This window comes from Priapulus caudatus, unplaced genomic scaffold, assembly GCF_000485595.1.
Source record: "Priapulus caudatus unplaced genomic scaffold, Priapulus_caudatus-5.0.1 Scaffold798, whole genome shotgun sequence".
In the NCBI taxonomy this organism is placed as follows: domain Eukaryota; kingdom Metazoa; phylum Priapulida; class Priapulimorpha; order Priapulimorphida; family Priapulidae; genus Priapulus; species Priapulus caudatus.
In genome coordinates this window covers 103,385-118,470 of record NW_014577859.1, presented here as the reverse complement: position 1 = coordinate 118,470, position 15,086 = coordinate 103,385, and the positions used below count along the sequence as shown (strand labels likewise).

At 41.7% G+C, this 15,086-nt stretch overlaps 1 protein-coding gene across 1 annotated transcript in view; it reads right to left on the bottom strand.

Annotated features, from left to right (window-relative positions):
• The window catches only part of LOC106813606 (protein PAT1 homolog 1-like), a 19,033-nt gene extending 4,209 nt beyond the window's left edge, over positions 1-14,824 (bottom strand). The window contains exons 1-16 of the mRNA XM_014817788.1: positions 14,744-14,824; positions 11,358-11,454; positions 9,986-10,098; positions 9,289-9,387; positions 8,897-8,971; positions 8,279-8,464; positions 6,603-6,869; positions 6,202-6,400; positions 5,774-5,906; positions 4,629-4,730; positions 3,727-3,828; positions 2,488-2,656; positions 2,176-2,302; positions 1,442-1,685; positions 1,065-1,290; positions 468-605 (exon numbers count right to left, since the gene is read on the bottom strand). Of these exons, the coding sequence (XP_014673274.1) occupies positions 468-605; positions 1,065-1,290; positions 1,442-1,685; positions 2,176-2,302; positions 2,488-2,656; positions 3,727-3,828; positions 4,629-4,730; positions 5,774-5,906; positions 6,202-6,400; positions 6,603-6,869; positions 8,279-8,464; positions 8,897-8,971; positions 9,289-9,387; positions 9,986-10,098; positions 11,358-11,454; positions 14,744-14,782 (2,316 nt within the window). The 5' untranslated portion in view covers positions 14,783-14,824. The remainder of the gene's footprint in view (positions 1-467; positions 606-1,064; positions 1,291-1,441; positions 1,686-2,175; positions 2,303-2,487; positions 2,657-3,726; positions 3,829-4,628; positions 4,731-5,773; positions 5,907-6,201; positions 6,401-6,602; positions 6,870-8,278; positions 8,465-8,896; positions 8,972-9,288; positions 9,388-9,985; positions 10,099-11,357; positions 11,455-14,743) is intronic.
• Between the last annotated feature and the right edge of the window lie 262 nt (positions 14,825-15,086).

Sequence of the window (15,086 nt, the reverse complement as noted above, 5' to 3'; positions counted from 1 at the left end):
CTAATTTGCATAAAAAATTTAAATATCAAAACCCCTAGCCCTTATTCATTCACATACCAAAAATGAGCAAAATCCGTTGAACCTGAACTGACTAATGGCAATTCCCATTTTTGCAAAAAAAATTCCCGTGGCTCGAAAGTACGTCGACTGGCGTGCTTCAAAATAGGACGTTCCATATGAGAGCATAGCAGTAACAACTACACCCAATTTCAAATATGTGGGTCAAACGGTTCCTGAGTTATTGTTGACCGAAACCAAATGTTGACGGATGGACGGACGGACGGACAGACGGACGTACGACGGACGACGACCCATGGCAATAGCTCAACTTGACGATGTCAAGGTGAGCTAAAAATGGTGCCATATTGGAGTGCCCTAAGCCAGGACCCGTACAACAAAGAGCCAAGCAAACAGGATCAAATAATCCAGGACAGTGTGTGTTAAATGCTTAAAAACAGTAAGTTTACCTTGGTATGTATGGCAGCAATGAGTGGACTCTTCTCTTGGGCATCCGTACCCATCAAAACCTTACTAAGTTCCACCAACATCTCGAAGCTGAATTGTGAGATTGCTTGCAAAGTGGAATCTAGTAGTTCGATCAACACCTACAACATTAATAATACCAGGCTTAGGAGAATTCTTTATCGTCTTCGTCACACGTTACGTAGCCACGACCCATAAAACCCGGAATTTCTTGTCGGCCGATTCCGAGCAAACCTTTCTGCGAGATGACACACTATCCCATGCCTGCAAACCGATATTCGTTACGAAGACGTTCTTAAGAATTATCAGTAATTCGGAATTAAGTAGTATAAAAATTTAGAGGGAATTAAGAGTTCAGTGGAACCCCCATTTTACGGGCCGCGATTTAACGCGAATTCGGATATAACGCGATGAGTCGTTGGACCCCCTTTTTTTGCTCTTATACAGCCACGTATATATAACCCCGATTTAGTGCGACCCCGCTTTTTTCGCGATGACATTTTATGGACACCAACCATCGCGTTATAACGGGGCTACACTGTAATTAAAAAAAGTACACGGAAACATCGAGAAGAGCGCACCTCATCTTGCTGATCACGCTTGGCTATCAGCGGCAAGTTTCTAACGACGGCGAGCAGCACGGAGCATGCCTCGGCGTGATGAAGCAGTGAGAGCACGCGACCGACCAGGCGCTTGCCCTTCCGTACGCACATGACCTGCGTGAGGTAGTCCAGGTTCGAGCCTTCGATGTGGAGCTGCTTGTATGCTCGCTCGATCTTCTCCTGCCTTCTCTCATGCATCAGCTCACTAAAAACGGACAGTAGTGAGGGTTCAGCACAGCCAAGCAAGGTAATCACCAAGCGCAACCTTTGCAAACAAATAGAAAATAGACGTTTGCCCTAAAATATATAAGCCCCTCCCTCCTCTTCACTCCCTGTGTAGCTTCCTTCCTCCTCACCTGACTGCCTCGGGCATGTTGGGCACCTGCTTCTCAATGTCGTCGATCTCGAGCAGCACCGTGTACGTCTTCTCGATGTCGATCAGCAGCTGCCGGCTTCGCCTGAACTCCTGCTTGCTGTTCTCGTATCCGGCGCCCACCTCGGCTTTACCGGCCTCCTCCGAGTTCAGACCGATGTCGATCATCTGCCGCGGATTGTTCACGCTCGATACGGACACCTTCCCCAGGGATCCCTCGAACTGCGCTGCACGTAGTAATACCAGTATTAATAATTATTATTAAACTTATTATGAGTAAGCTATATAAGTATTATAGTAACCAAATTGTAATTATTACGCGAGTGTAATGTCGTGTTTGTATGGGAGGTTCGTGGAGTGGTGGTCGAAAAGGTATCATCGTGCGAAAGGAAATAAGCAAACTGTAGCAAGCAGGGAGGGGAGGATGTAATCTGCTACTTGAGCGTGGTATCGAATAGATGCGGTCTGAGCTGGCAATGAGAGGTACGCTCTGCTAGTTAGCTCGCAGATGTGTTAAATAGATCTGGTCAAAAGATAGAGAATAAAAAAAAGGAAACGTATAATTTGGCTGTACACAGAAAACATGTGAAAGACCAGCACTCAGCTGTTACAGTAATTTTACACGAGCACCACCAATATTTAGACCTACATCCATTAAGCAAAGCGATATGCAAACCGCCCAAAAATTTTCACTAGCAATCCTCACTGTGTATGTACCTGGTCGGTATGATCTGTTTTCAGTGTGCAGCACAATTGGCATGATCAGCTTGGCATCGTCTTTGCTGACACCGCTCGCACCCTTCTGTTTTGCCTTTCTTTTCAATTCCTCTTTTATCGAATAATTCTGTTACAATAAATTGATAACGATTAGCATGACATACTTTTAATATAAAGAACTAAACTGAAAAGGCATATGTGTAACATTATAAAGTCTTTCTTGATATGCTATATAGCAGTTATAAATGAAATGCAGCAAACAGCTCAATATCTAAAAACTTTACACAATTAGATTGACGTTGCCAATCTCACCATGTAGTAGAAATCATCTAAGTAAGGGTTGTTGGTGTGTAGCTGCATCATCTGGATCTTGACGATCCAGTCCTTCTCGCGCTGCGTCATTAGACAGGCGTACTCATCCTCCTGATCTCCGAAGCCATTATCCCTCTCCCAGTGATCATCCCTGTCTCCGGCCCACCTCCTACATACATCGCCCAGTTAGTATTACGACACGTGTACAAATAATGAAGCATGTCAAACGTTTGCGACTGCACAACTGTATATTGTAATGCTGGAGAAATGAGTCTTCGGTAATCATTTACATCCCTACAATATTATAACGAATATTCATTTTAACAATGTGACTAATTAAAGGAATAATATGGCCATTGATTATGCAATGTTGACAAATGCTAGAGTAACTGGCACCTTATTTAGTTAATAAGTACATTACCTTATAGCCGAACGCGTATTAGTTTGTCCAATATCACTGCTGGTTACTAAGAAATGTCTAATTGAAATCTGCAGCCCAAGAAATGTTTACAGTTTACAGTTTCACTTTCAAACCGCTGCCAGTGAAGCGGGTGTGATACAGATTTATAGTGCACCGGACATTTTCGCACGCATGCTCAGCCGTACGCAATGCTATCATCAGTGATTTCGTAAACACGGACGCTCGTGATACAGTGATAAGGAACTTTTTGTCAGGGCTGTCCATGTGCGTCCGTGATTAGTACGTGTGTTTTACTGCATCCATTTTTGCCTCCGTGGACGTGGTTACACAGCTGACACCTCCATTTCATCTGGCGTCCAAAACATACGAGCCGCACAAATGTTTACGTCATCAGCGACTTATCGCTTGACTCCTGGACGACATTTACGGCACGTAAATAAATATCAACAACCGATTTCAAGTCTTGCTTGTAATGTAACCAGCAGTGATATTGGACAAACTAATACGCATTTGGCTATAAGGTAATGTACTTATTAACTACACAAGGTGCCAGTTACTCTAGCATTCGTCAACATTGCATAATCAATGAGCATATTATTCCTTTAACACAATTATTCTTACATAATCATTATACAACCATTTTAATGCTATGGCTTGCTAAACAAAAAAACCTGCCAAGCTATAAGGGTTTCCACGCGAAAATGTTCGTGTTTAACTTCCCGTGGACGATACGTATCCTATGACCCAATTAACAAAAAAATTCATAGATATTGCTGTGTACGGATAGACAACAATTTTACCAATAGCACAAAGTTTACCTGTTGTGCCCATACTGTCCCTGCCTGTTGAAGTTGCGATCCAGTTGGAATTGGTTGAATGCAACCCTGTTTGGAGCGTATCCTCTACCGGGTGGGAAACCCCTGCAGTAAGCATACAACCATCAAATTCAGGAAAATGGGTACATTCTCAAAATAGTAAAAGTTTATGTACTAATTAGAACAGTGGCACAGAAGTTTTCGGTCTCAATCACATATGCTAAACTAGTAATTTCAAACCCGACAGCAACTCAATGAGCCAGCACCTGTCATCGTGTACAGGAGCTAATTTTCACATTACAGTGGATCCACGAGATACAGACGACTCGCCATATGAATTTTCGAGATACGAACGACCTCCCGTTGAACGTAATGTATTCGACAAACAAATAAAATCCAACATACGGACGTGTATCCAACATAGCACCTGTCATCATATACAGGAGCTAATTTTCATATTATATTATGGTTGTATCTCAGCTTGTTCTACACCCCAACCACTCATCTACAGGGCATGAAATTAACCAAAATGTGAACAGGCCCACCCAAAATTTTAAACAGGCCCTTATACAAATTGAACAGGCACTTAAAATTTTGAACAGGCTTTTAATTTTGTTCAATTTATTCCATTATTAATAAAAGTATTAGCTTTGTGTTTATTAGGCAGTATTTATTTGCACAGTTTGTATTGAGAAGTAGAGCAAGTAGAGTAGTCTTAGTGAAGTAAAACCTAGTCAGGAAATTGATAAATATTGTTGATATAAAAGCAAGATAGGCAAAATTTTGAATAGGCCAAGTGGACTGATTATACGGGGGGTTGAACCGATGGTTTAGCGAGTTGAACCGCCGGCCGCCGGCAAAATAGCGCTAATTTCGCGCACTGCATCTATATATAGACCGCTTACCTGTTTACGGATGGATGACACATGCCCGGTCCTTGATTGTAATTTCCTGGAGGCATCCTCCTTAGATGAGTTGGATCACTATATGGCAGTGGAACTGGTATTCTATAATTTAAGAAAGAAAAGCACAAATTTAAAATAGTCTTCTTTATTTACAGAAAAATTACTTCCCCCCCCCCCTAGGGGGCCAGGGGCCAGAACCATGGCCAGGCACCATGGGGGGGGGGGAAGGGTTTTTCTATATTTACTTATTTACACAAAAATATGAGAACAAGTTGAAATGAAAGTGTCAATAACACTGTAGCTCACCACAAAAAAGGACACAAATGAGTGAGTGAGAAGAAGTCAGTTTTAATTGAGCAACCATCGACGTACATTATAGAAACGATTGCCATCTGTATATCGCAATAATAATTTATAAACCAAAATGAATCACAATTTGTGACGGTAGATGGCGCTATACCCGCTTTGATGTTTCTTAGTGATGGCATTCGAAATAAATAGGTTAAATGCTGCTTTCCGACATGTTTTGTAAAACTTTTTATCGGCAGGGTGGAGAAGAAATACCAATTTTGCATTAAAGATATTGTCAATGAAATCTTGTAAAACGAACCAGACGAGTGTGACACCACAGACTGTTATCTGTTATTGTGTCTATATAATATGCTATATAATTGCCAAAACCTACCTAATTTGCATAAAAAAAATTTAAATATCAAAACCCCTAGCCCTTATTCATTCACATACCAAAAATGAGCAAAATCCGTTGAACCTGAACTGACTAATGGCAATTCCCATTTTTGTCAAAGGCTCGAAAGTACGTCGACTGGCGTGCTCCAAAATAGGACGTTCAATATGGGAGCATAGCAGTAACAACTATACCCAATTTCAAACATGTGGGTCAAACGGTTCCTGAGTTATCGTTTACCATAGCCAAATGTTGACAGACGGACGGACGGACAGACGGATGTATGACGGACGACGACCCATGGCAATAGCTCAGCTTGACGATGTCAAGGTGAGCTAAAAATGTTAAGCCACATTGCAGAAATTGCAACAAATGATGCTACGCAACAATAGCCATCGCCAATACATCCTAGCCCGGATCCACACCATGACGCGATTTCCATATAAGTCGATGGACTGACCTTGGTTGTCCATGTGGAGAGATCCCTGGGAAAGGCAGCATGCCTGGTGGAGACATACGACCGGCTCCAGGCATCGGCATGCCCCGGCCGCCACTCATAAACACTTCGTGAGGTGACGTTCTCCCGGCAGGAGCTGCATAAACACATAGAGATGTAGTCTACATGACGGTTCAAAGCAAAATCGCGGTCGAAAATCGTGTTGAAAGGCACACAACATTGTTGAACTTCGGTGGTATTTTCAGTTACCAAATTAAATAAAAGCATTTAGGTAGAATATATGTTGTAATCATCAGCTGATTGGCACAGTAATTAAATGTCATATGCAACCACTAGCTGAGAACAAATACAAATAAAAGTGCAATAATACAAAGACCAGCATTAGATAGGTTTCAGTTTACATCTGCAACAGAATATAGAGTATTAGTCACCTGAAAATTGACTTCCAACAGGTGTATAAGGAAGTCTATTACTTAGTGACTGCAGTGTGGTCGGAGGGATGGCGCCCAGACTGACAATGTGTGGAGTATTTGGGTTCATTCCTAGTCCTAGTGGTGGTGACACACCCCTTCTCCGCGGCATAACTCCTGCCATTTGAGGTGTCAGTGGCAAACCAGGTGGTGGCCCCATCTAATTGAAATGACAATATATATATACATACAAATAAACAACAACAACAACAACAACAACAACAACAACAACAACAACAACAACAACAACAACAACATAATAATAATAATAATAATAATAATAATAATAACAAATTACTTACTGTCATAATCAAAGTTTTTATCAGTGAGAACAAGTAAAAAGACAATCTCAATCTATATACCATCGGCATTCGCGACGAGCCCACGTTCTGCATTCCTCGATGACAGTGCACCACATCGCCTCCAGGGTGCGCCATCATCTCCCTCTCCAGCTCCTCGACCGTCTTTCCGCCCCGCATGCCCGACCGCTGCAGCAGTTCGCTCTCCAGCTCCTGAACGGTCTTCGCGTAGGTGGGCGGCAGCGCGTGGGTGAGGTGGGGCGGGGCGGGAGGGTAGGGCTGCTGGGGAGGCTGAGACACGGGCCCTCCCACCGTGATCACCGACGGATCCTGAAAGTGATTATGTCACCGTAAATAGTAAAAGTAAAACAAGAGCCGCAGAGCGTCTGGGCTCATCTGAGGTCTGTTGCTACGATTATAAACGTAAAATTTCAGTCGTGCGTAGTACCACATTTGTTAGGCGCAGATATGCAGACACGCAGTTGCGTACACATCATTGTTAGGACACGCCCACTATCGCAGATGGAGGGTAGGGGGAGGGTGGGGGTATGGGGTGGGGGAGGGTGGGAGAGGGGGAAGGGGGAAAGTGGGGGGAGGGGGCTCCAATAGCAAAAGCAGTTCACTCCTTTGTTAACAGTCAACAAATCCATGTTTAACCCTCCTCTTCAGGGTCAAAAGGTTATCAGACACTTACTCTTCACACGTCAGTGGAAAGCATATTTCATGGTCCTTTCAATAAAGCCATAAAAATGCTAGGTCACCGCTGAAACATGTCCTCAGAAAATGTCTAAAATCTGCCCTGTGCCCCATTGCCCTTTGACCTCCAATTTCGGCACAGTGATGGCTTTTCCTACCATGATGCTATACACCGACTATCACGAGCCTAGGTCGAGCCGTTTAGATTTGTGCCGCAATTCTGCATTTCCTCCCTATACCTTAAGTTAAGGGAGGAATGTTCCCCCTTCTTTTACACCTCTTGACCTTTGACCTTTGGCTTCGACATCCCAACTCGTTTTCGGATTACCCCCCCACGTCCCGAATATCGTGACCGTACGTCGAGCCGTTTAGATTTGTGCCCAACTGTTGACGGACGGACGGACGGACGGACGGACGGACGATCATGCGATTCTACAAGCTGCATCTGACTATGTCAGATGAGCTAAAAACAATCTTATCAGGTAAGAATTTGAGGATACATTTAGTCCCGTTAGTGCTTACTTTTCATGAAAAAAATTGCAACAAAAATTTTGCAAATATACACCATACAAAATTTGCGACGTAGTCAATTGAAACGGTGAAGTGAGCATCCATCCGCTCAGCAAGACACCCGGGGGCGAGTTTAACGTTTTTCTCGTGAAGACACGATTAAGGCATGGAAAACATTTGTTCGGAAGTCAAAATTAAGAAAATATTCCACTACTTCTCTGAAAAGTACCGTCAAAATCTACTATTCCGTAAAAGCATTTTTTGGTAAACTGATCAGATTAGCAAGATACATAACAACTGTTTACAGTCACAGGTTCACATGCATTCTGACACTAAAGGGTGCAGCCTGAGAGGTTATACAGGGTACCGAAAAAATACAGAGAATACCAACAATAAATTTCCCCCCACCTCTAACTATGCACTTTTCTGGTGGACATACATGCTTGTGGCAAGTGGAAAAGCATTAATCTCAATTCCTATTTGTTTATCTTCGCTGTAATACAAGCGTGGCGATCAACTCGTGACGTGCTTACGTTGAAAGGAGCAGGAGCCGACTGACCGCCGAACGACGATGAAGGTTTTCCTGTTGTCTGCAGTCGCGTCAACACGGCTCGGAGTGGGTTGTCTTCTAGGCTGCGACTACCGCCGCCGCCGCCGCCGCACACCACCCTCGCATCGCGCGCAGGACTGCCCCAGATGTTAGCTCTGCCCGGTGACACCTGAGAAAGATTTTGTGACAGTGCATGAGCCAATATCTGCAATATACAGTGCAAGAATTCCCTAAACTTGTAAAAAAACAATTTAATAAGTTGCCTAGTACACACTCGGGTACAGAAGGCTGAGCACATTTTTAACGCAGTGGCTACGCGTCCGGTCATCCCTTACAAAGCTCAGCACAGATTCCCAAATCTATGTCACGCTTTAGGCCACGCCCCCTTTCAAATCGTTGATTTTACTGGATTTACTATTGCTTCAAAAGTTACAAAAACACATTTTTTTGTTACTGTAAAGGTAAGTAATATTATGGTAAAAACTTGTTTTTTATTGGAAAAATATAGTTGGGTTCACAGAAGAAATATATGACCAGACGCCTGGGAGCTGGGCGTCCGGTAACTGGATGCGTAGCCATGGCCAATGTTTAAAGCACTCACCAGTTGTTCAGCATCCAAAAGTCCCTGTGGTGAAGTTGGACAGTTGAAGATTTGCTCGAGATTTTGCTGAACCTTCTATACAAGAAAGACAACGAAAGAAACTGTTATCGAGCACTAGGAGCCGACCACCCGCGACTACGCTGAAAAACTATGTGAAGAACCAAGCAATGATAGCAACAGTACTACGATGGATATTATTTCTAATATCATCACACTTTTCTGAGACACCCAATTACAGTGTGAAAAATTAATCGTACAATAGGTCTATGGCAGTGCCGACTCAGTGCCGACTCAGTGCCGACTCAGTGCCGACTCAGTGCCGACTCAGTGCCGACTCAGTGCCGACTCAGTGCCGACTCAGTGCCGACTCACTGCAGTGCGACATCACTTACTTTTGGAATGGGAATGCTGCCTGAGACGTTGAGTATTGCAGGGTCATCCAGGCCATCCTGATCGTCTTCCACGATCTGGCTGATGTTCTGCTCTAGCTCCTGTAAATCCAACCTATCGTTTAGAGCTGCTTTCACAATAGCATGCAGTACCTCATCTAGGTATGACATTGCAGAACGCCCACGTCAATATAGGTAAGCCTGGTCAAAACAGCCACCCAAATACCTACGCACAACCTTTTTGAACAAGCACGACATGAGACAGCTGGCATAGATGGCTATTTCAATCATGAGGCATTCGACACAAGAGGTAAACGCAACACAAAATATATTCTTAAACTAATTATCAAAATACAATGAACTACTTTTTATAGATGGTTTAAAATTCACAAAACTATGGCCATTATAATTTTTCTTTCTCAAAATGATGTGGCATAAGGAGTTCATCTCGAAAAGGATAGCAAAATAGGGAGTGATATAACAACATTACGAAAATGAATGATGAAAAATGAAAGGGCACAATTGTAACAGTTATGACTAAATTTTTTACATAACCAGCACATATCTTCCATTTTACATGTGCCAATTAGTATAGCCTACAAACTAATACCAAGCACGTGAAAGGATGGCCATATTTTCAAGTTGTTGTTTGCACTGTCTGTGATGGAACTCTCAATACTTTCAATGTAAATTTACCCACCTCCTCTTCAGTCCTAGACACTTTCTTTGGCAAACCAATAATGTCACCCTCATTGCTCTTCTCATGTTCTGTCAACTCTGCCAACTTCTTGTGGTCATCATGGTCCCACTCGGCTAATAAAATACAGCACAGGGCATGAAATTAAGATTTTTTGCACCTGTCCAGAGGGCTGGTAACAGCAGTTTTTTTTACTAGCCCTCACAAATTTTGTTTGCTGTTTGAACCAGAAGGGACCTAAAATAAGACTTAAAATAATAATTAAAAAAGCTTGTCCGAAAAATTTTGTAGTGTGTGGCATCGCATAGTAGCTGTTGAACAGACTATAATGCAGATCGTGAATGATGTCCGAAGTGTTTAAATCAAGTAAAACAGTAATGTAGGCTACTTGCTCATATATCATCATGCATCATCATTGCCATATAAATAAAAATGTAGGTACTCGTTAACACGGCTGAAACCATTGGCTCGGAGGGCCGGTGTTTTGCCAATGTTACTGGCCCTCCAAATAATTTGCCGGCATATGCCGGTGAGCCGGTGCTAATTTCGTGCCCTTCAGCACCACTTAAATCCATGTCTAGGCAGGTGTAATAGACTAATCGCTAGTGATACTGATAGTGTAATAGCTATCCTATTTTCACTAGACTGCTACTTGTTATACAGCCTGGCGTAGGGCAGCCACTAAAATATAACATGTGCCACCTTCGCAAAAGGTGATGAATAAACAACACTGGCAATTTCACTAAACTAGCAAGTGAAAACTTTGAAACAAAATGAAAAAAAGACTATTGTTATATACAGTTGCATATAACATTATAAGTACTAACAAAAACCTAGTCTCCATACTCCTACCTAGACTCCATAAACCTAGTCCATCAATGTAGGTACTGTATATATTAAAATTGCATGTGAAAATGCAAAAACAGCCATAGTTTTATGTAGACTACATTTGGGTTTAATAGAATTCATAATTGGAAAGCAGATATTTCCCTCATTTTCACACTTGAGCTGTATATTTTTTCACAATGACAACCATTTTTTTAATACAAATGTAAATTATTCAACAATTTCGAGTAAAACTAAAGACTGTTATAGCTTGTGTCACACGACAAAGCAGCAGCAGCAGCAACAGCACTTGCACAACAATTTATTTTCTCATTCATCCAGATAATTCTTAGTATCTTACCTAACCACTTGCCTATGATTTTCTATTATCATGATAGGCTATGAATGTGTGTATCATTATAATTATTAATATACCATGACTCATTCATAGATATATCACATCACACAGCATATTATACAGCATACACAGTGTTTAGAACTAGCAAGCATGACGCCGTTTCGTCTCTTCATACAGTGTAGGCTTTAATACCTTCATCCACTTCAGCACCAAAAGTTTCATCATTAAGTTGATCAATCTCCTCTTCATAGCCTCCATTTAATTCAAGATCTACATGATCCCCAGCAGGCTGTAATAAAAAAAAGAAAAATATGGTGATTCCTCTAATGAGAATTACTGTTTATATTATATTGTAGCAACTTGCATAATATACCATTGCCAAACTTCAAATAGATATTACATTCGACCTAGTCTTATCTTAAAGGCTCACAATGTGCATCCAAACGCTAATTTCTACAGTACTAGACTAGCAAATACTTTTAGTACTAGTACTGCACTCAGTAGCTGGCAAAAGAATACAACTTACAAGTTTATGTTGCAGCCTAGAGGGTGATTTTTTATTGCGCCACAGTCTACAGCATTGGTGGCAAATGTAAACCGTTAGATACAATATCAATAATGTAAACCCAATCTTGTTCGTGACAAGAGTAGGGTTACAACGCGAGCCTATTCTTTTCTTTGGAGTAGTCCCTGAGTGATTCACTCAGGGCAGTTTTATGGTGCGTTTTTCTATACTAGAACTTCCAAACTGGGTTTATTCTAAACACGAACCTTTCTCCGCTATCCTGGGACTTACTACTACTATGTATCACAATACTCTGTATTAAACTAATATAACCTGTTACAAAATTTCGAAGCGACGAGCGGCGATATTTCGAGCGCCATTTCTGGTGACCTGTGACGCTGGCTTTCCCAATGTGCATAGCGATCGGCCTGAGAAATGGCACGTGGATATGGCGCATATCCTTCACCGACCAATCGGAGGGCTTGCAGCGCACTAAAGCTGACCGAAGTTTGCCGATCGTTCGAGGGGCTCCTCCAAAGAAAAGAATACACTCGCGTTGTAACCCTACTCTTGTGTTGGGTTACATTATTGTATCTAGTAAATCGTATGTACGCTGTAAATGTTCTTGTTAAGTTCCACTTCTTGTACTTCGTTGTAGTATAGGACTATAGCCCTAGCGGGAGGGAAGGGGGCCACATCGGTAGAGCTAGCGATGAGGTAGCGCCTGTCATGTCTCATGATGCGTTACGTCCTCTGACAGGACCAGCCTTCATGTGTCGTCTGCGATCGAGGCGGTCAGCCGGCGACAGTCGTCGGAATCAACGAGAGCGAAAGCGCCGGAGCTTCCCAAGCGGCCGGCGACTCCGTTCATACAGTTCATGACTCAGCAGAAGGACCTGAAAGGTCGGTATTGTCGGCAGACCAGATCATACTGGCCATGAACGCAAGATACTATTGGTTCTAAGGCCCTGGATTGGAGGGCATTCGTAATGGTCCTATATCGTATAGTATAATACTATATGTATGTCTTGTTTGAAATAACGATGCGCGTGCTGATTTAAAATCTGAACATTTAAAAGTTGGTAGTAATCTCATAATTGTAATCAGGTGCATATAATTGCAGGGGTAGAAATTAACTTTTGAACACGGGAGTCCAACGGTGTAGTGTGATTATGCATGCCACAAAGTAGTTGCTAGTCTAGTACTGGAGAAATTTCAGCGTTTGGATGCGCATTGTGAGGCTTTAAGTGTAACTACAAAACAGAATTATATAAACAATGATTTTTTATTTGAACCTTTGGTAGAACAGTAGCAATATTAATCACGTTTTGCATTTTTTTATTAAATAATTTTATTGAGTTTTTTCAAAATTACTACATTCTCTACGATTTTTTTTACATGACCGTCATTAAAATCGACAATGAACTAAGATTGGCAACGATTTGTAGAAGCATCACAGCTAGACTAAACCTTTTAAGTATTTTAGTTTCAGGTGTGCTAAGCCGAATGTATTATTAGTTATCATATTACAATGCTCACAGCACTGTTGAGTGTTGTTCAATCTTGGGCCAACACCCATTTGAGAACTTGATCCTGGCATGTGATCACTCACTCACGCACGAAGGGTCGTTGTCGTATAGGGTACCACATATATGTACCCGAGGTACATATCTGATATGGTTAGGGTTAGGGTTAGGGTTAGGGAGTAGGCGTAGGCGATTCCCTAGACTAGCATTACCTTGGGTACCTATATGACAACGACCCCTTCAGCCTCACTCACTGTATTGAGTATTATTATATTGACTCATGATTGTTGTTGAGGTCAAGAATGGTGTACGTTTTGTCCAAAAGATATAAGAGCTGTCCACATTTGCACATGTCGCACACTGCGAAAATGAAATGTGGTCAGCGCTCATACCCCAGAACCGAAGTTTTTTCAAACTTGTACTTTCGTTTTTTTTAACCTTAATTAAGCCTAACTAAGCTTAACTAAGGGGATATAATATTACTATAGTAAGTAGCATTAATAAAATTACACCTAATGAGAAATACCAGTGTAACTAGCGAAAGGTGTGAAATATTGAAGTCACATGTACCTCTGCCGTGCTAGTACTACTAGTAGTAGTAGTACTGACTACTGAGTACTGTTATTAATCAATCATCAATGTTACATTGTTAGTAGCTCTAGTACTATAGCCCGCGTACAGTTGCCGCAGGGCTATAGAACGTAATATGGCAATTTCGAATAAGTTTTTTCGGACAACTTTTTGCGGATAATAACTTCTTTGGTATACCAAATAAAACACATTCTCTGCCGTACAAATGTCTTAAGTTACTATAAACACTAAAATTAAACAGCAAACTATCGCTTAAATATTGTACTTGCGATATAACTCGTCGACGAAGATTGTTTATCAACTTGTAACCGCCATTTCTCGTTGCACAGCGCTCACACGGTTCCGGCGCTAGTGAGCGGGCACAATGTATTTCCAAGTAGAGGGGTGGGCAAGTTGCACGCGAATTTAACCGCCATTTTTCGTTGCGCAGCGCTAGCGCGGTTTGCAACCGCGTGCAACCTGCCCACCCCTCCACTTGGAAATACATTGTGCCCGCTCACTGGCGCCGGAACCGCGCGAGGGCTGCGCAATGAGAAATGGCGGTTACAAGTTGATAAACAATCTTCGTCGACGAGTAATATCGCAAGTACAATATTTAAGCGATAGTTTGTTGTTTAATACCGAAGAAGTTATTATCCGCAAAAAGTTGTCTGAAAAAACTCATTCGAAATTGCCATATTACGTTCTATAGCCCTGCAGCAACTGTACGCGGGGTATAGTACTAGAGCTACATTGTTAGTACTAGTAGTAGTAGTAGTAGTAGTAGTAGTAGTACTAGTACTAGTAGTAGTAGTAGGCCCCCTAGCATAACATTTTTAATTTACTCACGTCACTGTACTACTACTAGTTGAAACTCAGCATAGTCTAATAATTTCCGCATATAGAAGATGCGGAATACCATTTTTAACATTTGGAATGTTAGTACCGTCATACTTTTAAATAACAATAATTCTTACGGGTAGGTCTGAAGCAAAACTAAAAAAGCTTTCCGTCATTTCACCGCTTGGCAATCTGGCATACGCGCCATCGCAGTCAGATTTCCGGATGTAGGGGATTGTAGCGGCTAAAATCATTTAAAAATTTAACTAGACTTTTTTAATTCGCATATGTACTTGTATAGCTTTAAATAATTTAAATATTGTAAAATAATATAATCATTAATATTATGTCAAATATAACTGTATACAATTCTCTAAAAAAAAAAACTCTAAAGCTGTTTCACCGTTCATTACGATACTCCGAGACACTTGTAAAGCCAGAGATGATCCTAAACAATAATAGTGCATATATACTAGTATA